Source organism: Sciurus carolinensis, chromosome 5 (genome assembly GCF_902686445.1).
Source record: "Sciurus carolinensis chromosome 5, mSciCar1.2, whole genome shotgun sequence".
Lineage (NCBI taxonomy): Eukaryota > Metazoa > Chordata > Mammalia > Rodentia > Sciuridae > Sciurus > Sciurus carolinensis.
Window position 1 is genome coordinate 123,063,607 of NC_062217.1, and position 26,560 is coordinate 123,090,166.

The 26,560-nt window shown below is 55.5% G+C and overlaps 1 protein-coding gene across 1 annotated transcript in view; it reads left to right on the forward strand.

The window, feature by feature from the left end:
• Positions 1-26,560, forward strand: part of Cdh23 (cadherin related 23) — a 390,176-nt gene that overhangs the window by 352,742 nt on the left and 10,874 nt on the right. Inside the window, 15 exon segments of the mRNA XM_047551945.1 lie at positions 4,330-4,551; positions 4,791-4,910; positions 5,540-5,720; positions 10,316-10,449; positions 10,879-11,088; positions 12,339-12,446; positions 13,614-13,716; positions 14,900-15,025; positions 15,615-15,818; positions 17,722-18,180; positions 21,196-21,312; positions 22,342-22,566; positions 23,090-23,259; positions 23,455-23,592; positions 24,556-24,675. Coding sequence (XP_047407901.1) covers positions 4,330-4,551; positions 4,791-4,910; positions 5,540-5,720; positions 10,316-10,449; positions 10,879-11,088; positions 12,339-12,446; positions 13,614-13,716; positions 14,900-15,025; positions 15,615-15,818; positions 17,722-18,180; positions 21,196-21,312; positions 22,342-22,566; positions 23,090-23,259; positions 23,455-23,592; positions 24,556-24,675 — 2,637 coding nt within the window.

Here is a 26,560-nt window from a genome sequence, read left to right on the forward strand (position 1 = left end):
CCAGGCGGCTCCGGGGCCCCACAGCGCCCCCGGGGGGCCGCGGGCGGCACTGCACCTAGAGGGCCCCGCGGGCGGGGCCTGGGCTGCCGGCGTCCCAGCCACTCAGCCTCTTGGTATCTGGTGTAAAGCCCTGCGCACCGACTGCCCAGGGCTTTTAGGAGATTATTACTTTGTACAGCCAAGGAGACTTGGTCTCACCTGGCAGGGTGGCGTGACGAGCATAGTTTGTATCTGTCCCCACCCTCCTGCCTTTCAGCACTTGTACTCTCCGTCCTCCCACCAGCCCGGAGCTCAGCTCCAGGGGTGGGATGGACGGGTGGATGGACGGATGAAAACTGACTGGCAGCGAGCTGAGGGGGTTGGAGTGGGCTCGAGTCGGCATCAGTGGGTCCTGAGACACCCTGTCCCTGAGCCCCCGCGGAGCGGGTGAGAGCCCACAGCAGGCTCTGGTGACCAGGTCGCACGTCCCACGTACGCGGGTCCAGCAGACCCTCACCCACTCCTCTCCCCACAGCCTGGCTGCGGCAGCCCTCACTCCCGATCCCTCCACGCCCACCCAGGCCCGAGCACTGTCCTCTGGCGCTCCACCCAGCCCCCATGGCACGCTGCAGAGGTCTCCTCTCGTCCAAATTCTACTCGTCCCTCAGGACTCAGCTCAGGTCCCTCCTTCACAGCAGGCCTGGCCCACCTCCAGGGCCACCCCCCCCCGTCTTTTTTTTTTTTTATTATTATTATCTTTAGTTGTAGGTAGACACAATGCTTTTATTTATTTATTTTTTATGCGGTGCTGAGGATCGAACCCAGTGCGCATGGGTGCTAGGCAGGCGCTCGACCACGGAGCCCCCGCCCCTGCCCCCAGCCCCAGTTCTTGTCCATCCACCCACTGCCGACCTCCGGGACCTGAGGTACCAACCACCTGGCTTTTCTCCTGGGCTCATCTACCCTCCCCAGCTGGACTGTGTGTGAACTTGAAGGGACCTGGGTCCCCACCCCAGTTAATTCTGCATTCGTGGCACAGGTCAGGTGGAGATGGCTGCTCACTCCACGCTTACCTGAGTGACAAACCAGGCAGTGCCTGAGTAAGGGGACTGCCTGAATGGAGCAGCAGAGGTGACTACCCAGGGACCAGGGCTGGCAGGGGTGGCAGGACACTGCTGTTGTGCTCAGTGTACCCTAGTCCCTCTCGAGCTCACATCCAACCCAGACTGAAGGAGAAGGACAGAGTCCGGCTGTGTCAGGAACGGGGATAGTGAGACAGAAAGGGTGGGTGACCCACGGATGGCCTGATCCAAGTCACAAGCTCTCTGGGAGCTCTCCGCCCTGCTCCTGGGGCAGGGAAGGCTACAGGAGAGGAAGGGCAGGGGGTCATTTATTACTAGGTGACCTTTTACAGGCCCAGTCCCCCAGGGAGCACCTCTGGGATGGGAGCTGCAGAGACTGCCAGGACATAACCCAGGTCCCCTGCCATGATCTCGTCCTTGCGATCCCACCGGAAGATGGCCCTGGGCCTCTCCTAGTGGCAGAGTAAGCATCCTCTTCCAGCCAGGGAAGCGACCCAGTCACCTGAGATCAGGTAGGCACTGGGCCACTCCAGCCAGCCTCTGGTGGAGGAGAGGCGAGGTCACTCTGAGGTGAGACTGTAGAGCACCTCCTCTCCGCCCTCCTCCCCACACACTGCCCAGCACAGAACCTCCTGGGCGGGGTCAGGAAAGGGCACAGAGGTATTGCCCAAGGTGAGGGCCTGTCCAGAACCTCAGGCACTCCTGCCCTAATGCTCAGTTGGAAGAGCCGTGGGGCCCTGACTTCCTGCTCACGCCAGAGGCCAGGGAAAATCAGACCACCTTCCCCACAGAAGTCCAGCCCCAGTTTCAGAGTGAGGGAGGCTACCAGAGGCAGCCCTGCTGGAACCCCGGCCCCAGCTAGCAGCCTACATGATGGTTAGACCCGCCTCCAGAGAGACTGGAAGGTGCCTCCCCACCAAGGAGAGGCTAGAATCCAGCCCCCTCCCTGCAGGATGGTGCTCTTGTGCTCTGGCTGACAGCTCAGGGGGCCCCCGGAGGGCTCAAGGTTGAGTCTTCACAGCTGCATCCCACTGAGCTACAGCGTGAGCATGGCGGCTTTCCCGGATGGTCAGCTTTGCTCAGATATTTGGGGCCCCCACACTCAAATCCATTAGGGAGAAGGATGGAAAGTTCATACGAGCTTTCAAATAACACAGCAGAGATTGCGCAGATATTTCATTCTTGAGGCAGTTTTAGGATGTGACCCCAGACTTGGTGTTGTCCCCTTCCCACTTGGTTGAAAACGTTAATATAATGCACTTTGCCTTCTTGCATGCTTGCTGTTTTAATAAAGATTCCCAGAGACTCCAAGGCCCGAACGATGTCTCCCTAGAAGGGACTCAGTCCACGTGACCGATGACAGCAGACCAGTCCCCAGAACTTCTGAACTAGAAGAGACTTTAGAGGTCAATGCAGTTCCTTTCTTAACAGCCAGAGAAGGTCCAAAGAGGGGATGCCACGTGCCCAAGGTCACACAGCTCCATTTCAAGGTTGCCAATTCAACCTGTTTCAGAAACAGCTGTCCCCAAGAGCTAGAGCTGCAGATCCTAGGAGTCATCACCTTCTCAGAGGCAGTGACAGCCTTCTTGGGTTCCGGGACCCTTCCCATCTCTATCCCTCCATAGGTGGCTCCAGAGTCTGCCAGGACCAAGAAAGAGGTCGTACACATCGCCTAGATTCAGCTTTTGTTGCCACCTGCTTGCTGTTTTCTGACCTTGACCATGGTCTACTCATGTTCTCTCACTAGGGCATCTTTGAAGTTGTTATAACCAAGATGTTTCAGATGAGCCACTAGTAGTGGTTTGTATTAGTCAGGATCCTGGCAGGAGACAGATGGCACTCATAAAGGGCTCAACTCAAGAGAGTTTAGGGGACAGACCGTCTAGGGCTGGCCAAGCACCCAGACACCAGCAAGAACAGGAATCCACTAGCACTTCATGTCAATGCGGGAGATGTTGCTGGAGCCCCCGGGAAAGAACTGGAGCTGTGAACCGGGGTCTCCAGCCAGGCAGAGCTGCAGGGAGGAACAGGGAGGATGGAAGAAATGCCCCACCTCTCCCTCCTCCCTTCTCCTCTCTTCTGCCTCCCATTGGCCACTGCAAGGCTTTTAGCCAGGCAGCCTATATAAGGCAACCCACAGGGCACGCCCTCCCGGGTAGAGAAGGGAGGTGGGTGGGGCAAGGGATAAGGAGTGCCAGCAGGTGGCTAATTTCTGTTTTCCATTTTTGACTGTATTCCTGCGGTGCCACATCAGCCATTTCTTTTTATTGGTACATAATAATTGTACATAATGGTAGGACTGTCACATATTGGTACAAGCGCACAATATTACAATACAGTTTGACCAGTGTCGTTCACATCAGTCATTTCTAGTGGATGTTTGAGTTACTGAGCACTCAGTTCTGATTGGTTGAATATGACTTGTGATCCAATGGGCCCAAGCATCAGCTAGAGATGACCAATCACAGCACTGCAAAAACTCATGCGGAAATCACGTTCTTTGAGTTTTATTGTTCACAGCTCAACAAATTCTGCCCATGAAATTACCCCAAATCTAACATCCTCCCACTTCAAAATGCTAAAAATAGACCGAGTGTGGTGGTGCATGCCTGTAATCCCAGCAGTTTGGGAGGCTGAGGCAGGAGGATCCTGAGTTCAAAGGCAGCCTCAGCAAAAGCAAGGTGCTAAGCAACTCAGTGAGACCCTGTCTCTAAATAAAATACAAAATAGGGCTGGGGATGTGGCTCATGGGTTGAGTGCCCCTGAATTCAAACCCTGGTATAAAAAAAAAAAAAAAAAAAAAAAAAAAAAAAGCTAAAAATATTTCTTCCACTTACATGAATAATGCATTAGACCTAGTGCCCCACATTCTTGCCTCTTATTATCTGGAATGAGACCCGGGGTCAATAAGACCCTGATTCAGGCAAGGCTCTGGGTTGGGGTGACAACTGGGTTTCATCCGATTTTAATCACAAGATCACTGTGCTGAGAAGGATCCCAAGCTTGGTCTGGCCTCAGCAGTGCTGTGGTTGATTAGTGATGTCTGCTGTGAGCCTCGCCACTACAGTGGTGGTACAGGTGCCATTTCAGCCCCAAGCAGTTACCCAGCTTGGTTTGGATAGAGTCTCTGTGCTCTTTCCTCTACTGGCCTGTGACCTCCCTCCCTCCCACGCTTCCTTCTCCCTTAACTCCCCGGTTGAATCTTGCTGAGTGAGTTCAGCGGGAACAGCCTCGGGACCAGGGCACTCGACTGTGCTCGTCTTCACAGGCCACCACTCATGTGTACGTGACCATCGTGGACGAGAACGATAACGCTCCCGTGTTCCAGCAGCCTCACTACGAGGTGCTGCTGGACGAGGGCCCAGACACCACCAACGCCAGCCTCGTCACCGTCCAAGCGCTGGACCTGGACGAAGGGCCCAACGGCACCGTGAGCTACGCCATTGTGGCAGGCAACGTCATCAACACCTTCCGGATCGACAGGCACACGGTCAGCGGCCGAGGGGGGCCGGCGGGGCGGGGGCCTCTGCAGGGGCTGGCGAGGAACACGGGGACGTGGTGGAGTTCCAGAGGAAGGTGTGGGGCTCACGGCGCCCCAGGAACAGCTCCGGCGGGCGGGCCTCGTGTGGAGGGTGCGGGTCCTCATCGTGGCCAACCTCCTGGGGGTCAGAGGCTGCTCCAGACCTACCATCCATCCATCCACCCTTGTTCTGTCTGTCTGTCCCCCAGGGAGTCATCAGTGCCGCCAAGGAGCTGGACTATGAGATCAGCCATGGTCGCTACACCCTGACCGTCACCGCCACCGACCAGTGCCCCATCTTGTCCCACCGCCTCACCTCTACCACCACGGTGCGTGGGTGGGACACAGCCCCAGTGTAGAGTGGGAGGGAGACAAGGCCCAGGGGCTGGGAAAGGTCGTCCAAGGGCATAGTTCCATCCAAGGGCTCTGTCCTGCTCTCAGAAACCCGCCCAAACTTGCTGTGTGAGTTGCGGGGGTGGTCGCTGAAACCCTTCATGTGACTCCATCTAGAGACAGGTGAAAAACCTGCTTTCCTCCCCTTCACGGGAAAAGTAGGAATGCTGGTCAAGCTCACAGGGGTTCAAACCCCTGCTTTTTTACTTCCTAGCTGTGTGACCCTTGACAAGTCACTTAACCTCTCTGAGCTTTGATTTCTTCACTTATGAGAGAGGGATAATAAAAACTATGGTTCAGAATGTGGGAGAAGCAAATAGGACCACGTGAAATGACCACAGGGCTGCAAACACTGGACGTTCATAACATCATTCATCTGTTACACCCATCAAAAGTTTCTGATAGGAATTCATCCACACACGAGCTTGAAATGCTCTCCCATATCCATGGCCTCATATGGATCAGCCCCAGGGAATGAAGCAACATTCCCAGGTCCAGATGAAGGGGCTGGGGCCCAGCGGGAGGCTGACTAGAGAGGCCCTGCTGAGCTCACTCACCATCCCAGGTGTTCGTGAATGTGAATGACATCAACGACAACGTGCCCACCTTCCCCCGGGACTATGAGGGACCGTTTGACGTCACCGAGGGACAGCCGGGGCCCAGGGTGTGGACCTTCCTGGCCCACGACCGGGACTCGGGTCCCAACGGGCAGGTGGAGTACAGCCTCGTGGACGGAGACCCTCTGGGTGAGCAGGAGCCTGTGCGTGGCGATGGGATGGACCCACCCAGCGGTCTCTCCCCAGCGCGCTCAGGAACAGGGCGGGAAGGGAGGGCTCAGGACAGCTGTCCCACCACGCAGCGGTCGCCCTCTCTGGGCCTGCGTTTCCCTGCCCTCAGGTGGCGGGGATGACCTCCTTGTTCACAGGGATAGGGAACAGGGCTGGTCTAGGGTCGCAGGCCCATTTGAGAATGTGAGGAAGAAGCGCCTCTTTCACAGCCAGAGGTGAGGCCCAGGGCAGAGGACGCACAGACATCCCTCTGCATGTGCAGACCACCCCAGGCCCCAGGCTGAGCCGTCGCTAATGGCCTGCGTGTCCCAGCTGCTCTCCTTGGGCCCTGAGAGCAACCGAGCAAGTCTGGCTTTGCTCTTTTCTATAGAGGAGAAATCACGTGCTCACAGGCCACTGGAGTCATGGAGCGGATGTAGGAGGGTCTCTGAAGGACCTTGGGGAATAGCAGGGGCCCTGTAGCTGCTGCTCAGCTCCCGCTGGCCGTACCATTCAGGTGGCTGTGCACCAGGCAGGTCCAGCGGTGCCAGGCCTTCCTTCCCATTTTTAAAAGAAGAGCAGAAATCCAGATCGTTGTGAAACATCCTGATTTTTAATCGATTGCTCAATGACGAGTGCCTGCTATGAGCTGGCTGTGCGCCAGGTGCTGAGGATACAGAAAAGACACACGTTCCTGACCCGGGCAATGCACTGATTAAGTAGGTGACGTGCTAACTGATTAAGTATTAAGATCTGTCCAATGGGGTGACATCTGAGCAAAAACCTAAAGGGGATAAGAAACAGTCCAAGTGGATATCTAGGGAAAAGTATCCCCAAAAAGAGAGAACAGCCGGTGCAAAGGCCTTGGGGTCAGAGCACGCCTGGTATGTTGATGGAGAAGCAAAAAGACCCTGTGGCTGGTAGGAAGTTAAGCAAGAGGATGAGGAGGAAGAAATGAGGTCAGAGAGACTGTGGGCCGGAGGTTGTCCGACCTTGAGGGCCATTAAGAGGACTTGGTGTTTACTGAGGGAGGCAGACAACATGGGAGGCTTTGAGCAGGGAGGGACAGGATTGCTTCGGTTCCCGAGCTCAGAAGAGAGCACAGGGCTGGCCAGGTAGGAGCCTGGTGAAGACGCGTAGGCTAGAGGTGGGGCAACTGGGACAGGGATGGTGGCACTGCAGGAGGTGAGAGGTGGCGCTCTGGCCAGCAGGACGTGCTGACTGCTTGGTCGTGGGTATAGGGAACGTCAGGGTGGCACCCAGGGACAGCCTGCAGGCATAGGGGTGCAGGTATGTGGAAGCTGTCACACAGAGAGTTGAAGGCTGCCCAGGAAGCGGAGGGTAGGGACAGGGCACAGAGAGTGGGGAAACCGGCCATTGACAAGCTGAAGGGAAATAGCCCCCTCCAGAGCACCAGGTTCGGACCCCGCCGTCCAAAGCTGGCAGGGCCCCTCCACTGACATGCCACACTTTCGTGTCCCCGAGTCTCCTTTCTGGCCAAGCACCACACCTTCCTCTTCCAAAACCAGCATGTTGCCACCAGCACAGCAGTTCTGTCATTTCGTGGGGTTCCCTGGTCCTGCCCAGGGGATACCAAAGCCTGACTGAGGGGGCACTGGGCAGGCAGCTAGCCCTCCCGGGACGGGGCCTGCTTCCTGGGCGCCGGGCTCCCCTGGCCCCAGCCCCACAGACCGCCCCACGCCGAGGGCTTCTGGAGCGCAGGAGGAATCCCGGCCTTGTGGGGATGTCCCCTGAAGGAATGGGAGAGGCCTGGGGGTTTCCTCGGGGGACCCCAGCTGGGGCTCCCTCTCCCCAGGCAGGAAGAGCAGACATTGAGAGCCCAACGATCATTGCAGGCTCACCCAGAAAGGAGGGATGACCTCATGCGGCCCTCGAGCCAGAAGCCCGGTGGGCACGTCTCCTCCCGCCCCGCGGGCTGTCTGGAAACGTGGAAAACTGACATGAGCTATAACTCAGCCTGTTTTTTTTTTTTTTTTGTGGAGAGCCAGTTTAGCCACCCCCCATCAGATGAAGAGTGTCACATGCAGGCCACCCGGTTTAAAGGTCACCTCCCCACCACTGCAGCAGGAGCCTGGAGGGGGTCCTGTCATGGGGAGGCATCACAGATGACTGGTCCCCTGCAAGCCCCACCCCACCAAGCGCTAAGGAGGAGACTGCAGTCAGAGAACATCTGGGAACAGGCCAAGCCTGCCTGCACCTCTCCCACCTGTCTGGCCAGGCCCACTCTGGTCCCCTTTCCTACATCCTCATCCTCCCTGAAAGTTCCCAGTTCCCCCAGAGGGCTGCCTAAGGATACCAGAGCTGCCATGAATCAGTGCGTACAAGGCGGACCAGGCTTTCTCTAGGCCTAGCACAGCCTCAACAGGGCACCTCATTATAAGCCCATTTTCCAGATGGGAACATCAAGGCAAGGCTTAGTAACAATTAGGAACAGACCTGGGTAAGATGAATTGAAATCCTGTGCTTTTAACCACCTATCTCCAGGTACGGAGGGGTGACAGCTTGTCCCAGGGCAAGCTGCTGAGGAGGCTAATTTGCAGAGGGCGGGCCTTGGCCGGCTGGCTTCCTGGATCTCCGAACTGACCTTGTAAGGGTTTTGCCTGAGTCCAGCGCCCCAGGCCTTCAAGAGCATAGTGACCAGGTCTCCCTGCCCCAGCTTTGGAGAGAAGGAGGAGGCCATCTGCCAGCTCATGGTCAGGGCCTGAAGAGAGCTGGGAAATCCCTAGAAAGGGAATCCCCAGTTCTTTGGAGACCTTGGAGCATGGGGGGCTCAGGAAATCCTGCTGGAAGCAGCTTCCGCCCCTCCAGGTGGTGGTGGTGGGGGCGCCTATGGTGGCCAAGGGGAGACTGGGAGCGGAAGGGCTGCTGGTAAGTCCCAGATGCAGGTGGCACCTGGGCGGAGCTGGGGGCTGGGAATGGAGCCTAGGATGTTAGGCAGGCAGAGGAAATCTCTGGGTTGCCTGGGTCTGTCTTTTCTGTGTCCCTGTGTGCTGTGTATCCATGAGCAAGTCAGTACCCCACTCTGAGCCTGATCCCCAAGTGGAAGAAGGAAGTAACTCCCTCCCGAGAGAGTGCAGCGGGGACCCCTGGTCCTTGGTTCTCTCTCCTAACCAGAGGCTCGGACCCATTCTCTCAGCACCAGCTGGACTCCCACTTGCTCCTCTGCTGTCCACCTCCCACACTCTCACCCTGTCAGGGTGTTTTCTGGAGAGCCCTTACTGAGCCCTGTGAGAGGCAGCAGGCCAAGGCCCTGAGTCAGGATTTGAATCCTGGATCTGCCATTAACTTGTTATGGAGCGTGGTCACCTGGTCAGTCTTCTCTGGGCCCTGACTTCGATTTGTCAAAGGACACGAGAGACTGGATAGGCCAGAGTCAGATTCTAAGGCTCTTGCTTTAGGCACTGACAGCCAAGCCCAGATGAGGACGGAACTCAGGTGGCCGGTGCGGTGCTCTGAAGCTCGGGGGAAGGAAATCGAGGTCACCACAGGCCTCGGAGAACCCTGTCTGCATGCCAGCTGTAGCTCAACACAGGGCCTGAACAGAGGACCTCACCTTGCCCACCGTTACAAAGCATTCTTTAACATAAAGCCTTGTCCCCCCCCAGCGTCCCCTTGTAGAAGACATGGTATCTGGGACAGATGGAATTACCAAGCCAGGCGCAGTGGCACAGGCCTGTAACCCCTGCAGCTTTGGAGGCTGAGGCAGGAGGATCACAAGTTCCAGGCCAGCCTCAGCAACTTACCACTACCCTGTCTCAAAATAAAAAGGTGCGGTGTGTAGCTCAGGTTAGAAACACTGGGGTGCTGTAAGGAATCAGACATGTGCCCGGATGTGGCTCAGCAGGAAATTGGCACTATTACCAAAGAAAATCCTTCCCAGGCTAGCTTACCTTGGCGGGCACTCCACCTGTTTTTATCCCTAATGTAGCACCGCCCCCTGGCTCTGATAGGAGAAGCTCGGGGTTAAAACCTATGCGATTGGCTAATTTTAAAATTGGAAAGGGACGGGCTATAGTTTAAATGGCTACAATTGGATCTTACATCCCAATTAAGGCTAAATACTGTATTTTGAAAACTGACCACTGAACTTTCAATTTCTCGCCCTCATTGGTACAGCATCCCTGGGTTCCATCTCCAGTACCAAAAAACCAAAACCTGACACCATAGTTAATCAATGTCTGATCAACAGCGGTTGGAAAGCGTGTCCTTGGGTAGGAAGGGAGCCCGCTCTTCAACAGAACCACCTTACCCAGGGTCAGACTTGGGCCTGCGGGTGACCCAGGGGAGGATGCTGATTGATCTAGAATTGCAGACACGTGGGCCAGGAGCGGCCACGCCCACCGCTCCCTAGCACCTGCCTGACTGCCCTCTTGCGCTGCTCGCTGCTCACGTGGAGCTGAAACTGGGAGCGGTGGAGGCCTCGCGCCCCAGCTGTCCCTCGCGCAGGCGCAGGCGTGAGAGGCTAACAGAGGAAGGGAAGAAGCCGGGCTCTCCGCAGCCCTTGGTCATTCACCGCTAATGGCTAACTCCAGCCTTTTCTGGGCGGCACCCAGGGGAGTTCGTGATCTCTCCGGTGGAAGGGGTGCTGCGCGTCCGGAAGGATGTGGAGCTGGACCGGGAGACTATTGCCTTCTACAACCTGACCATCTGTGCCCGCGACAGGGGTGTGCCCCCACTCAGCTCCACCGTGAGTACCGACTCCAGGGGTTCCCCGTCCTGCCCGCTGTTCTCCTCATGGAGATTTTTGCAAACACTGTCACCCTCCTGCCCGGAGAGGCCACAGGTCACTCCGAGGCCAGCCCAAGCCCCTGAGTGCCCCTTAAGACTCATGCCTGGAGGCCGGGCAAGGGTCTGGTGGCTGTGGCTGCTCAGGGCACTTCTGACACAGTGCCCCTGGGGGAGGCTGCACTTCCCTCCAGGCCTCTGCACCCAGCCCTGCCTCACTAGCCACCTCTGCCTCTACCTTCGCTGCCTCCTTTTCCTTCTCTAGCCTTTTGTTTGATCCTTATCTCCCCTTTCTCTTCTCCATGGCCACCTCTTTGCTCTGCCTACCCTGCTGCTTCTCCTGGGTGCTCATATCCCCCACCCCTGGCTCTCCCTCCTCTGGCTGGCCCAGATGCTGGTGGGAATCCGGGTGCTGGACATCAATGACAATGACCCAGTGCTGCTGAACCTGCCCATGAACATCACCATCAGTGAGAACAGCCCGGTCTCCAGCTTCGTCGCCCACGTCCTGGCCAGCGACGCTGACAGCGGTTGCAATGCGCTCCTCACCTTCAACATCACTGCGGGCAACCGAGATCGGGCCTTCTTCATCAATGCCACGGTAGGCCCAGACTGACACTAGGCCCCCAAGGGTCCTCCCTTAAAAGGGGACCCTGTCCTAGCGGCCTTTGACTGCTGCAGTCTGGGCTCCTGCTTCCAGTTCAGCATGGAATCCTGGAGTTCCCTGTGAGCTGTATCTAAAGGGAAAATTCCTTTAGGCAAACTGTATCAAGTAAGGTTGAGTGAGGAAGAAACAGAAAGCATAGAAAACATTCTGAAATGGGGCTGCTTCTATGACCAGAGCAGGGAATTCTAGCCAATAAGCTGATCATCAGCATCAATCAAAACACAGGCTGGCGGGGCTGGGGCCCGGGCTCAGTGGTAGAGCCCTCGCCTAGCATGCATGAGGCCCTGGGTTTGATCCTCAGCACCACATAAAAATAAAATAAAGGTATTGTGTCCACCTACAACTTTAAAAAAAAAAAAACAAAAAACAAAAAACAAATATCCTTTGTGGGGCTGGGAAATAAGCTGGACTTAATGGCACACGCCTGTAATCCCAGCAACTCAGGAGTCGGAGGCAGGAGGATTGCAAATTCAAAGCCAGCCTCAGCAATTTAGCAAGGCACTTAATTCAGCAAGACCCTGGCTCTAAATAAAATATTGAAAAGGGCTGGGGATGTGGGTCAGTGGTTAAGTGCCCCTGGGTTTGGTCCCCAATACAAAAAACAAAAACCCACTGAAGTGAGGCATAAACGACTGCACTGGCTACAGCCTAGTCAATCAGTCTGTCATGGTTACAGCTTAAATAGTTTATTGGTTACTGGGCCTCCTGCAGCCAATCTGAGCAGTTACCCATTTTGTTTGGGTCTGTGGGTTTCTCGTGCCAAAACCTAATCCAAATCAATAGCCTCTTACAATTTCTTTAGCAGCCATCTCTGGTGTTCATCTGGAGCCACCCTGAGGTTTTTCCTGTGCAGAGAGGGAGCTGGAGCCTCTGGGGACACTTGGCTTGTATCCAAGATGCACCAGAAATGCTTGCTTGGCCTTTTGGCATGTCCGTTGACTGCAGACACCATGGGATCCTCAAAAGGCCCACACTTTGGGGCAGCAAGACCTTGGGCATTGGGGGCTCACTCTGGCAGGAGCCTGCTGGCCCACATTGGACCCTCTGGATCATCTCTTGGGTACTTTAGGGTGGGAGCTCACAGCCACCCCTGGATCTGCAGGCAGAGCAGTTGGGCATCTGTGGATCAGAGCCCAAAGTGGGAAACAGGTGGCCACTCAGCTCACCAGCCCTGCACATCCCAGACAGGGATCGTCACTGTGAACCGGCCTCTGGACCGCGAGCGGATCCCAGAGTACAAGCTGACCATTTCTGTGAAGGACAACCCAGAGAACCCACGCATAGCCAGGAGGGTGAGGCCAGAGGACACGGTGGGCCCCGCCGGGTGCTGGAGGGACACATGGCACATCACCTTCCCACAAGCAGCAGGCCTGGGGCTCAGGTGCACAGGTCTCGGAATGAGCAAGTGCTAGATTCAAATCCCAACTTAAGAAAGAAAAAAAAAAAATCCCAGCTTTACCTGTCCTTGGGTGTGTGGCTCTGACAAACTAATGCTCTGGGCCTTCGTTTTCTCTTCTGAAAAATAAGATCACACTCACCCCAAAGTTGTGGAGAAAATGAAGGAGGCAGTATGTGGAAGGTCCTCAGTACCGTGCTGGGAACGGGACAAACCCTCAGTGGGTGCCAGCTGCTGCCCTCCCCTGCCACTGACACCTGGCACATATCACATCTGTTCACACACACTGAGCTCCTGAAAGCGTTGCATTTTCCTTCAAAAGCCAAAGAAATTGACCCTTTACTAAAAGGCAATGGGTTTTGCATAGCAAGCAGTCCCTGTCCCTGACCACAGAGGGATCGGCCCTCTTCCCAACCCTGGGGCCAGACATCCTTGGGCTTGGTTCCTCTCAGCTCTGGTCCTGGCTAGTTGTGTGGCTCAGCCAAGACACTGCTCTCTCTGGGCCTCGGTTTCCTCCTCTGTCAGCCAGAGGAGACTGCAGGCTGGGGGCATCTCCAGCCGCTCACCTCCCCAGTACTCTCCGCTGCCTTTTCTTGCTTCTTACATACCCTTCTCTCCAGCTGCTTCTGGTATCATTTCTCCATTGTCTTTTGATGCTTCGGGGGCCCTGGTCATCCTGGGAAGCAGCCGTACTATGTGGTGGGGCTTGGCGCTAACTCACCTCTCTGTGCTGTTCTTCCTGCACTCTGAAATGGTGATAGCATGCCGGGGTACACATGATTAAACATCACTCAGATCCATCCTTGCCCGTGACGTTCATACCACCTCCCTGAAGGAGTTAAGACCCCCATTCGCCAGACTGGAAAACTGAGGCCCAGACAGAGGGGAAATCACTTGCCCAAGGTCAACTAGTGAGCTGCTAACGGAGCAGAGGCTTGGAGCCAGGTCCCTGGACCCTGCTGCAGGCCTCTTTGATCTCTCACCTCCCAGCCGCCACCCGCCCCATGGGGTCCCTTTACCAGAGCACAGCCTACAGCCTGCCCCTGTGGCCTGTCCCTTACAGGATTTCGACCTGCTGCTGATCTCTCTTGCCGATGAGAATGACAACCACCCCCTCTTCACTGAGGGCACCTACCAGGCAGAGGTGATGGAGAACTCTCCTGCTGGTAGGTGCTGGGCCCGTCCAGGGCTCCTGCCGTGGCCAGGCTGGGGCCTCAGGCATGGAGGACGTGTCATGCGCCTGATGGTAGAGCCAAACGGAGGCCCCAGGGCGTGACAGAGGGAGTCAGAGGAAGGGACAGGAACAGCTCTGGGGGTTGGTGGGCTGGAGCTGCCAGGCCTCCTCGGGGCTGCTAGAGAGACTACAGGACTGGCTGAAAGAGACCATGGTGGTCCTTGGTCCCCAGGGTGGTCTGAGTACAACCCCACTGTTCCCAAAGAGGGGTGTTCCAGGCGGAAGGCCCCCGCCCCTCCCTGCGCCTCTAGTCTGGTGGGTTGGGAATTGCTTTAGTCAGACGTGGAGGTCATGGGAGGCCAGTGGAGCCCTCGATCAGCCACACCTCCCTTCCCAGGGATGGTTTGTCCCTTGACACACCCTAGGTGCTGCCCTCCCTTCTCCTTCAGCCTCCCCAGCCCCAGAGCTTGGATCCGGGGTCAGAGAGAGATGAGCTGAGATGCTTCTCTCCCACGCTGGGCTTGCCTTCCACGTGCACTTGACACAAGCCTGCCTGCTCACGCGGGCCGGCGTGCTTCCCCGTGGAGCCATGTCGTGGGGTTACAAGTGGGCAGAGAGACACGGGTGCCAGTGCCCGTGTGGACCTCTCAAGTGCAGCTGTGCCCACTGAGAAGGCAGCGGGCGCGGGCCCAGGGTTCCCAGGCCCTGGTCTGCCCCTGCTCACACGCCCACAGCCGTGTGAACGCAGGCCCACTCCTCGTGTGTGGGTCCTAGTCACGTCGCACACAGTCTGTGACATGATCCCTCCAGATCGTCGCATACACACGCGTGGGCAGAGGGGGCCGCACGCAGGGAGGGGACGTAGGGAGCCCAGGACCCTCCGTGGCGTGGCCAGTCTCAAAGGCTGCTGGGAAGCAGGCATGGCTCGGCGGGCCTGAGGGGCTTGCTCACCGCTCTTGTGTTTTCTCCCCAGCAGGGCTTTGAGGCCGCTCCCCAGGCATCTGCGTTCAGTCTGCCAAGGCTGCCGCAGGCCCACCCGGGGCCTCCCCACCCTGTCCGCCTCACCTCCCTCCCCTCTCATCCATTGTCAGCCATGGCTCACCGGGACAGGGGCCAGGGAGGGGGGAGGGGGGGGACCCGGTTGCCCTGCAGTGACTCCTTTCCTCCTGGCCCAGGGACCCCCCTCACGGTGCTCAATGGGCCCATCCTGGCCCTGGATGCAGACCAGGATGTGTATGCTGTGGTCACCTACCGGCTGCTGGGCACCAAGAGTGGCCTCTTTGACATCGACAACAGTACCGGTGAGGCCTCTGCGCTGCCCGGCCCTCCCTGCTCTGGCTCTGGGGTGCCACTACTAGACCCAGGGCCTCCTGCTCAGAGCCGGACCCAGGTTGTCCACAGAGACCCCCTGCCTCACAGCCCACATCCCATAGTGCAGCTGGTTGAGGCCACCAAGGGCCAGGCAGAAGGACCCAGGAGGGAGCTTGAGCCTCCTGATGCCCAGACTCTCAGCTAAGTGGAGAGCCCCAGCCCAGGACAGCGCCTCAGGCCTTAGTCAGACGGAAGCAGCCTAAGCAGCTTTCCCGTCCTCAGCCAGACCAGCAGCTCCCAGACCCCGTCCCCTCAGTCCCCTCTGGGACTGAAGGTCAATTGGTGACAGGTATCCATCTCTCAGTGGAGCGGGTCCATCCCGGCCTGGGTCAGTCTTCCAGGCAGGACGCTCAAGGGCCTCCGAGGATACCGCGAGCTACGTGTAGGACGCAGGCCTCCTAAACCCCGTGGCTGCGTCTGGGGAAGAGAGTGGCTGGCGTTTTCCCCGCTCTCGCCATCTCTGTGCCCACTGTGCCCCCGTCTTCCTGTCTCCCCACTGCGCTCCCTTCCCTGCGCCAGGCGTGGTGACCGTGAGGTCGGGTGTCGTCATTGACCGGGAGGCCTTCTCGCCCCCCGTGCTGGAGCTGCTGCTGCTGGCTGAGGACATAGGACTGCTCAATGGCACGGCCAGCCTGCTCGTCACCATCCTGGATGACAATGACAACTGGCCCACCTTCAGCCCTGCCACCCTCACTGCCCACCTGCTGGAGAACTGCCCACCAGGTGAGCAGAAGACAGACCCCACCCCCTGACCCCTGCCAGGAGCGGGTTGGTGGTCCAGGTGGCTTGGAGGTCCAGGTGGACGCAGAATCTACCCCCAGTGGGGGAGAGATGGGCTGCCACAGGTGGGCAGTTGAGAGACCAGGACCCCCACCGCCTTCTCTGACCTGGCTGACGTTGGTTTTGTTTCCGTTGCTGGGGACACACCCAGACCTCGCACACCCTGAGCACGGCGCCACCACTGAGCTGCACCCCCAGCCCGTAGTCCATACTGCGTTCCAAACGAGACACTCGGTGTGTTCCATCTGTGCTCAGTCTTGGAAAGTCTGGGGATTTTGAAGTCAAAATAGGATCAACGTGATTTCCTTTATAATCAAGATTTGATTCTGGGGGACAAATTTTGTTCTAAAGTTTATCTGGAAGAATAAGAAATTTTCAAAATATAATAAAGCCAGATTCGCTATACCAGATCTGACATATTACAGAGCTACATATTTAAAACCCTGTGGTAGGAGCACAAGACTGCGGTGAAGTAGCCCAGAAACAGATAGTGGTACATTAAAGAATATAGTATTATGTAATTAAAAAAAAAAAAAAAAAAAAAAACAGAAAATGAGACCAATGGAGAAAGCTATTTAGAGAGCAAAAAAAAAAATCTACTTACTAGCTAGTATATTAGATTATGTAATTAGATCACATATAGATTGCATAATAATCTAATGGTAGAGAATCTCACACCATATCAGACACCAGAATGAAACTTAGGCATTCTAAAAACTATATAGAAGAGTAGAAAATGCTAAAAACTAAAAGAAGAAAGTTGAGTGAATATTTATCAGGTTTGTGGGTACAAAGCATTAAAGAAGCAGAAGAACTCAAAGAAAATATTTAATTCAATGCATTTAAAAAAAAAAAAAAAAAAAACTTCTGGGGCCTGGGGGTTTAGCTCAGTGGTAGAGCACATGCTTAGCATGTGCAAAGTCCTGGATTCCATTCCCAGCCCCACAAAAAATAAATTTTTTTCTATTTACACAATTATGACCAACACTGAAAGGCAAGTGACTGAGAAAAAGATATTTGTCATGAGTAACAAACTGAGAAAGATGTTTGTCCCAAGTTACTGTGTTAGTCAAGCTTTCAATTACTGTAACAAAATGCCTGAGATAATCAACTTAGAGGGAAGACTGATCTGGGCTAAGAGTTTCAGAGGTTTCAGTTCATGGCCAGTTAACCCCGTTGCTTTTGGTCCTGAGGTAAGGCAGAGCAGACCAGTCACCTCATGGTATCCAAGAAACGAGGATGTGGTGTCCGGGGTCCCAATATTGTCTTCTAGGGCACACTGCCTTGTGACTGGAAGACCTCCAGGTAGGCTCCACCTCCCAATAGTGCCACGGGACAAGAACCAAGCCTTTCCGCTCATGGACTCTAGGGGACTTGTATACAAGTCATGGTGGTTTTCATAACTATGTAATTTGTATAAATTGACAGAAATGGGCAAAAGGCCAAAACAGACACTTTTCAGAAGATACAACTGACATTAAATTCTAAAATATTGTCTAATCAAAGAATGTAAGAGCCAGGTATGGTGCACACCTGTAATCCCAATCCTTTGTCTGGAGACAGAGGCAGGAGGATCACAAGTTCAAAGCCAGCCTCAGCAACTTAGCGAGACCCTGTCTCAAAATAAAAAATGTAAAGGGCTGGGATGTGGCCCAGTGGTAGAGCACCCTGGGTTCAACCCCCAGTACAAAAAAATATTTTTTTTCTATAAAATTGCAAAGATGAAATTTTTTTTTAAATGCTGGCAGACCGTGGTGAGAAAGTGTCCCTCGTGCACCACAGGTAAAGGTGTCTTGGTATGATCTTGCTGGAAGAGTCTGGTGCTCAGCTACTCCTTCCCCCACAGGATTCTCAGTCCTTCAAGTCACAGCCACAGATGAGGACAGTGGCCTCAATGGAGAGCTCGTCTACCGAATAGAAGCTGGAGCTCAGGACCGCTTCCTCATCCATCCAGCCACCGGAGTCATCCGGGTTGGCAATGCCACCATCGACAGGGAGGAACAGGAATCCTACAGGCTGACGGTGGTGGCCAGTGACCGGGGCACCATCCCTCTCTCGGGAACGGCCATCGTCACCATCCTGATTGATGACATCAATGACTCCCGCCCTGAGTTCCTCAACCCCATCCAGACGGTGAGCGTGTTGGAGTCAGCAGAGCCAGGAACTGTCATTGCCAACGTCACCGCCATTGACCTGGACCTCAACCCAAAGCTGGAGTACCACATCATTGGTATTGTGGCCAAGGATGACACTGACCGCCTGGTGCCCGACCAGGAGGACGCCTTTGCTGTGAACATCAACACAGGTACAGGACCCTGCTCCTCCCCGCCTACTCCTGCCCAGGCTCTTGCTCTCTGCTCCCTCCCTTCTTAATTCTTTCTATGCTGTTCCTTCTATACTCTCTTCTCCCCCGTTAATCTTGTGTTCTTCTCTCCTTTTCTCCCTCCCTCTCTCCTCTCTCTTCCTCCTCCCTTAATTGGCTCTTCTGGCCTTCTGGCTCTTTTGCTCTGCATAATTGCACGAGGGTGACCGTCTCACCGCGTCTGTGCCAGCACTCCATGTTATAGAATGTGTGTGTTTTAGAGGAAAATGGCACTTTGTTTTAATACGCATTTCTTTAATAACTAGGTTCAAACAAATACTTCCTTCCTGCATATGCTGGCCATTTAAATTCGTAAGTTGCATTGATTTGGACCGTTACCGATTTTCTTGTACTATCACAAAACAAAGAGAACCGCGGCTTCTCTTTCACAATCGATGCAGCTTAGCACAATTGGATGGTGCCATTTCCCCAACAGCTGGGTGTTTTGGCTTCTCTAGCAAGTTAGAGAAGGGGTTTGGGTCTTCAAAAGCGTCCTTCTCAGAAGGGCCACAGGAGTGACAGAAAAATTAATATGGCTGTGATGGAAGGCTAATAAACATCATTATTCAGAGAAATGTGCAGGAAATCAGCAGTGAGATATTCTCCCTGTGTGACGAGCTGACCTCAGGATGCTGGGCAGTGTGGATGTTGGTGCTAGCACGGGAGCCTGGGGACCCTCATGCACTGCTGTAGTAGTTGGGACTGATTCCACCATCAGGACGACAATCCAGCGTGAGGTACACTGAGACCCCAGGACCTACTATATGTCCCAAGAAACACTCGGGGTGATCGTGAGACTGCCTGCAGATGTCCACAGCAGTGTTAGTGGGGGCAGCGGGGCTTGGAGGCCATGCCAGTGTCCATCCTTGGGGGACTGGATAGCAAAAAGCAGGGGGTCCGTGGGTTACCATGCCGTTAGCAGACACACAGCAATGTGGGTGGCTCTTACGAACTCACGAAACGAGCAAGCGCTCGGATGAGGTCCGCACCACAGTAGCATTTGCCTAAGTGTTTCAGACACATGGTTTTCAGGAGTACTTTGCTCTGATCACGGAAGGGGACTAAGGGAATGGGGTTCGTACCAGAGATCACAGCCTGCCACAAACCAGAGTGCAGTTACCTCCATCTGAATTTGGGGCCCAAAATATAAAAGAAGGAAAACCCTCAGTGCTGGGAGCTGGCCAGGTCCAGGTAGCAGAGTCCCTGTCCGCCGGCTCAGTCAGGACCATGGAGAGCTGCCTGTGTTCTGCTTTACTTGACGCTGCAGGAAGCCTCTACCGCTGCTTTCTGTTCTCCCTCCCTCCTACTGACTCTTCTCTCTATTTTTCGTTCCAGTGTCTTCTCTGCCCTCTTCCTCGGGCTCCTCCACCTCACTGGCTTCTCTCCCCCTTTCTTGCCAGAGCCTCAGCCCTGCGCTCGCCTCCCTTCCCCTCTCCCTCTCCCCACAGCCTCCCTGTCCTTGGCCCTCTTGTCCCGTTGGCTCTGAACCCCACTGTGCCCCTCAGACTTCTCTGCTCCCTCCCGCTGTCCTCTGAACTAACTGAATTAACCCTCTTCTCTCTCCCTCACGGCTGGCAGGCCTGCAGGTTTGAGCTCTGTTTCTCTGTCACTTCCCACCTCATCTCTTCTCTGCTTCACCCATTGTCTTCCTCCATGCCCACCGCACCCCACCACCCTTCCTGCCCTGGGGGGCCAGGCCAGGCCGTGGCCCAGCCTTTGCAGACTGAATGCAGCTGCCCTCTCCCCATCCTCGCTCCCCTGGGACGGGGAGCGAGAGTAGGAAGAGGAGGAGGAGGAGGAGGCGGCAGCCCAGGGTAAGTGACTGCCCCATGGCTGGGGACCCGTGGAGGACAGAAGCCCAGCAGGGGGTCTGCCAATGGGGGAAGGGAGGCCTGAGACCCCAGAGGCTGAGGAGAGGAGTCCTCAACCTAGGATGGATGAGGGAGGAGCAGGCCCACAGCAGGCAGAGGTCTGCCAAAATAGGTCTGTCCAGACAAGCCCACGTTTCTGGAAGGTTCTTCTCTGGTTCAGAGAGTAGACAGGGACTCTGGGAGGCAGTTGGTAGAAGAGAAGGGAACTGCTTACTGACTTTCATTTTATTTTTCTGTGGTACTGGGGGTTGAACCCAGGGGCACTTAACCACTGAGCCACATCCCCAGCTCATTTTGTAATTTATGTAGAGACAGGATCTCACTGAGTTGCTCAGGGCCTCACTAAGTTTCTGAGGTTGCCTTTGAACTGGCGATCCTCCTGCCTCAGCCTCCCGAGCTGCTGGAATTTCAGGCGTGTACCACCATGCCCAGCTCACTTGCTGATACTAATGTGAAACCAACATCCTTGTCCTATAATCAGCCCAGTTCACACCCCCTTAATCATTAAGACAAAGGGGTATGGCATCCAGCCCCTCCCACCATGGCGGACACTTTCAGTACCCTCCTTAGGACTTTTCAGCTGCCATGATCTTCCTTTATACTTGGTCTCCCTGGAATATACGCATTTTTAAAATTGTGACAAACCACAAAATTTACCACCTTAGCCGTTTTCAAGTATACTGTTCAACAGTGTTAAGGACATTCACATCGTTGTGGATTATAAGTATTTTTAAACAAAATTTCCCAGCACATTCTATACGCTAGGCACTGCCCTAAGTACTTTGTAAATGGAAATTTAACTTTTCCCATCTTCAACATAACCCTGTATGGTAGGTACTGGAATTCCCCCCTTTACATGTGAGGAAACAGAAGTGCAGAGAGGTTAAGTAACCTACCGAGGCCACCTGGCTAGTAAGCATTAAGTGAGGGACATGTCTCCACGTGTGGGCTGTCCCAGCCACAAGTCTTGAGTCTATCGGGGACTACTGCCCTCTGTAGGGACTGGAGGAGTTGACCAGGAGCACCCCGGGAGGCCCAGGTTTAGGGGGTTCCCCTGCAACTGAACCTGACCTGTTCTGGTCCACAGGGTCTGTAATGGTAAAATCCCCCCTCAACCGGGAGCTGGTTGCCACCTACGAGGTCACTCTCTCAGTGACCGACAATGCCAGCGACCTACCTGAGCGCTCTGTCAGCGTGCCCAATGGTAAGCTTTGCCGGCTGGGATCTCGCCAAGGTTGCTCAGAGTCGTTCAGGGCTGGGGTGGGGCAGGAAGAGGCACAGGTGGGGCCCCAAGAGGGGAGCAACAGGACTCGGCCATCGGGGCTGCATGGCGTGCAATGCTGATCCGTGGAAGGTGGCGGCCACGGTGAGGTGGAACTGGCTGCGGGATCTGAGTCCCCAGCTCTAGGTGGGAGGATGCTGGGCGGAGCCTGGAAGGGGACCAAGAAAGGGCGGGTAGGTGTGAGTACTGGTCACCAGGGTGCGGCTAGGATGCCAGACAGGAAGCTCAGGCTCTGATAGGGAGCTGTGGGGTCCGCACAGAGGGAGCCAAGAGCACAGGAAGGTGACTGAAGCCACACAGGCTGCACCGGGGCTGCAGGCACCTGGATAGAGAAGAACAGGCAGGGGCTGCTGTCATCTGCAGCCTGAGGCATGGCTGGGAGGGGCTGCCGGAGGGTGGCATAGGGAAGAGTGGAAAGGGGTGGCCTCAGGTGGCCTCTGCCACAAGTCAAGGACATCAGGGGAAGGAGTTAGGCCTGGTGGATATTGGCTGCTTGTCCTCCCAGCCCAGAAGTCCACCTTTTCTGGAAGGACGGGCAGACTTGGTCATCTCTTAGGAGTCCCAAGCTGGCGGGGTTACTGGAGCAGGCTGGTGATAGAGAGGGCGCGACTCACAGGGGATGGCGAAGTCTGAATCGTGGGAAGGGTCTCGAAGCTCACCTTAGTCCTGCCTCACCGACCAGGTTAGGACACTGAGGCTCCGCAGGGGCCCAGGGCTGCACCAAGGCCATCCGGCCAGTTAGCAGAACACAAGCCCCTTTCCCTTATGGAAGGGCGAGCAACCAGACCAGAGGACAGGGTCACATGTCACAGCCTGAGGTTTGAGTCAGTCCTCAGGGAGTCCTCAGAGGACTTGCCGCCATCTTCTCTGAGCTTGGCTGAGGCTTAGGAAGCCTGGCCCAGCCACGTGGGTGCCCCTTCCCCTGACCGTCACCCCCTGCCTGCACCCCAGCCAAGCTGACGGTCAACATCCTGGACGTCAATGACAACACTCCCCAGTTCAAGCCCTTTGGGATCGCCTACTACACAGAGCGGATCCTGGAGGGGAACGCTCCCGGCTCCACGCTCATTGCCGTGGCAGCCGTGGACCCTGACAAGGGCCTCAATGGACTGATCACCTACAGCCTGCTGGACCTCACACCCCCAGGCTACGTCCAGCTGGAAGACTCCTCAGCTGGTAGGTGGGAGATCTGCCAGCGGAGGGCTGGGGACACATGTCTGTGCCTGCTTAGCCTCCCAGAGGGACAGTGACCTGCTTCTCACCCTCCAGTTGGGACCCCATCCTGGCCTCTCGGGCCTGGGCCAGACCCAAGGAGGCCAATGTTCATTCACTCCCAGATGCCCAAAGTAAAGGACGGTGCCAGTCCTGGGTCGGGATGGAAGTTCCCTGGAGTCTGCGGGAAGCCTGGCAACCCCAGCCTCCTGCTAGTGGTATCAGCTGGGAGCAGGAAAGCCGAGAGGAGTGTTTCCGAGGAGGCCCTGGGATCAGCGATGTGCAGCCCATTGCTTGCGAGGTCCTTTCTCACCTCTCCATTGACACCAGGCCCTCTCAGCCTTCTGGGCCACCATGGGCAGTGTTGCCTGCCCACCCTCCTCATGGGGCCACATCTGGCCCTCAGAGTTGCAGATCCTTCTCCTCATACTTTAGAGAGTGGCTGAGTGAGGAGCGGCCAAAATGGCAGCAGATGCCTGTTTCTCAGGGAAGGTCATTGCCAACCGGACAGTGGACTATGAGGAAGTGCACTGGCTGAACTTCACCGTGAGGGCCTCAGACAATGGGTCCCCGCCCCGGGCAGCTGAGATTCCCGTCTACCTGGAGATTGTGGACATCAATGACAACAACCCCATCTTCGACCAGCCCTCCTACCAGGTTGGTGGCCAGGCCATCGGGCTGGCCTGGGCCAGTTCCTAGGGGTCTTTGTGCACCTTCCACTCCCACCCCACTGGCTTCTAAGGTCCCTGGGGTGCTCAGTACATGAGCAGCTGGATACCCAGGGTTCCCTGCACCAGTGAGTCCCTAAGACAGGACGTGGGCTCTGAGCTGACCTTGGTCTGCTTTCTCCAGGAGGCTGTCTTGGAGGATGTGCCTGTGGGCACCGTCATCCTGACGGTCACTGCTACTGACGCGGACTCGGGCAACTTTGCCCTCATCGAGTACAGCCTTGGGGACGGAGAGGGCACGTTTGCTATCAACCCCACCACGGTGAGTGGATGGTGGGGTCCTGGGCTCTGGGGTGGGCAGGACCGGCATCCTGGGCTGAGAAGCCACCAAAAGGACTGCAGGCACCCCCTGTGGTAGAGACTGCCGCCTGGACCTCTGGAGCCTCAGAGGTTCTTTAGCCAAGTCAGCAAACTCTTCTTCCAGCGCCAGACATCCTGTAGACTGGCCTTCCTGTCCCAGCAGAGGTGGAAGGAAGTGGCCATAGTCTGTAGGAACTTACCCTTCAGGGGTCAGGAACTTCTGAGATGTGTCCTCACCAGAAAGAGAAACCTATGAAAGTCCATGGGACTGCTTTTGGGGACTGTCAAAAGATAGGCATGGGAGAGCAGGCACTGTTTGAGCACCTACTGTGTGTATGGCCCTATACTCAGTGCAGAGGTAGGGAAGATGCTGCCAAGGGTGGATTCCCCCATGTTCCCTGAGTCTGAGACCTGTGGGCGAGCCAGAACTCAGGAGAAAAGATGGGTGATGGAGTTGAATGTGTGCACATTGATTCAAAAGCTGCTATTTTCAATATGGGGAGAGACCCCTGTGACCCGGGGATGGCTGGTCAGCAGGACCGTCCGCAGATGCCGGAGCTAGAGCTGGCTTCCCCAACACTGCTTCTGCCTCCCCCATGTGCTGCCTTTCCCTTGGGTTTACTCCTGCCTCGTATGAGCAGACCATCGTACAGACTGTCCTCTGGCCCGGCACTAAGAATGCGACTACTTTGGGAATCCTACTCTATGCCAGGACCTGGCCAGGCAGTTGGCTCCACCCTGGGTGGGTCATCCTATTTCAGGTGGATTTGGGTAGCAAGGGCAAAAAGAGCCACTAAAATGAGACTGCCCAGGAGGGGAGTCAATGCTTTATCACCAGAGCCCAAAACAGCATCCGGCCATAGTAGATGCTCAATAAATATCTGCTAAATGGATAAAGGACCTGAAGTCGCCCTCCCCCTGCTAGGGTGACATCTATGTGCTGTCCTCTCTGGACCGGGAGAAGAAGGACCACTATATCCTGACTGCCTTGGCCAAAGATAACCCTGGGGATGTAGCCAGCAACCGTCGAGAAAATTCCGTGCAGGTGAGGGGCGCCAACCTGAGCCAGGTATGCCAGAGGCTGGGATTGTGGAGGCACCAAGAAAAACTATAGAGTGACAGCTTGCAGAAGGAAACAACTATGCCCTCAGACATGGTGACAGAAAGAAAAGGGGTCAGCTGGGTGGGTACAATAACTATGGCTTTGGGGACTCTGAGAGAAATCCCTTGTGCCAGGCTGGCTGCTTAGGTAGCTAAACATGCCTGAGTGCGGTCCAGTGTCTCCACAGTGTCCTATTGAAAGAAACGCTGTCCAGCAGCCAAAAATAATCATAAAGTCGTCACCTTTATCAGTGACTTGTAAATGACTCCTTTCAGAGAGCTTTACCAAGTGACTCATAAGGAGAATGACTCCTTTAATGAGGAAGTCAAATGCACAACCCCACTGGGCATGGTGGCATGCACCTGTTGTCCCAGCACTGAGGAGGCTGAGGCAGGAGGATCACTTGAGCCCAGGGGTTTGAGGCCAACCTGGGAAGTACAGTGAGAACCCGCCTCAAAACAAAACAAAACAAAAAGGCCCCATTCCCATTCTAGTTCTGGTGCCCACAGGGTGGCTCTGGGGCGTTTCTCACTCTGAAGCACATTCCTTCCTTTAGTACCCAGAGTCTCCAGCATGAGGCTTTGCTTCATCTTTCTTCTTTTCTTCTGCCTTCTGCAGGCCTTTTGTTTATCGTTTTTGCAGATAGAACCCAATGCCCTACCACTGAGCTACACCTCCAGCCCATTTTAATTTGAGATAGGATCTCACTAAGTTGCCCAGGCTGGCCTCAAACTCGTGATCCTCCTGCCTCAGCCTCCTGAATGGCTGGGATTACAGGTCCATGCTGAGCTACAGGCCTGTCTTTCTGTATTTGTTTTTCTTCTCCCTCCTACTAACCTAATTATGCAAAGGAAATTGTTCACAAGGGGTTGGGAGGGGAGATGCTGAATGGGCAGAGGTGAATTCTTCTTGCAGGTAGAGGGGCAGCTGGGAGCACTCACACATGGCTGGATCTTGTCCCTATGTCACACACATGTACCATGTAGAGAAAGGCACAAGCTTGGGGGAGACTGAGGTCTTGCTGGCTGAGCACACTGCATTTGTTCATGCACCTGACCTTTAGTTGTCACATCTGCAAAGGAGGCAGCAGATGTGGCAACCAGGAATCCGGGAGATAGGGTGGTTTGAAAGGGCTTTGTGCATGAAGGTGGATCTTCAAAATCCCTGCAGTGCAGGACTCTCCTGCCGGTGCAGTCGGGCAGGGTCCCAGCACTGGGGAAGAGGGCTCTCGTCTGACATGTCCATAGGATCTGCCCTGGGCTGTGGGTTCTGCAGGGGAAGCCAAGGCCAGGTGCAAATCCCAGTCAAGAGGGGCCCTAGGAGCCGGGCACCGTGTTGCACCCCTGTAATCCCAGCAGCTCTGGAGGCTGAGGTAGGAGGATCGAGCATTCAAAGCCAATCTCAGCCACTTAGTGAGGCCCTAAGCACCTAGGCGAGACCCTGTCTCTAAATAAAATATAAAAAAGGGCTGGGGATGTGGCTCATGGTTAAGTGTCCCCTGGTTCGGTCCCCAGTACCAAAAAAAAAGTGTTCTAGGGAGTGGAGGAATCCTAGAAACCTGGCATGAAGGCCCAGAGAGTAGAGCCAGACTCAGGGCAACTGTAGGGAGTAGCGAGGATGAAGGAGGAAGGGTGAGGGGGTCCCTGCTTTAGGGCCCATGACAGGCTGTTTGAGTTCTGTGGCCGAGGACTCACTTGAGCCAGGCCCTGCACTGTGGATCTAGCAGACAGCTTGGGATGAGCCCGGCAAGGACTCAGAGAGAAGAAGCCATTGTCCCCCTTGCACAGCTAAGAAAACTGAGACTCGGGGTTCAGTACGTTGCCCAGAC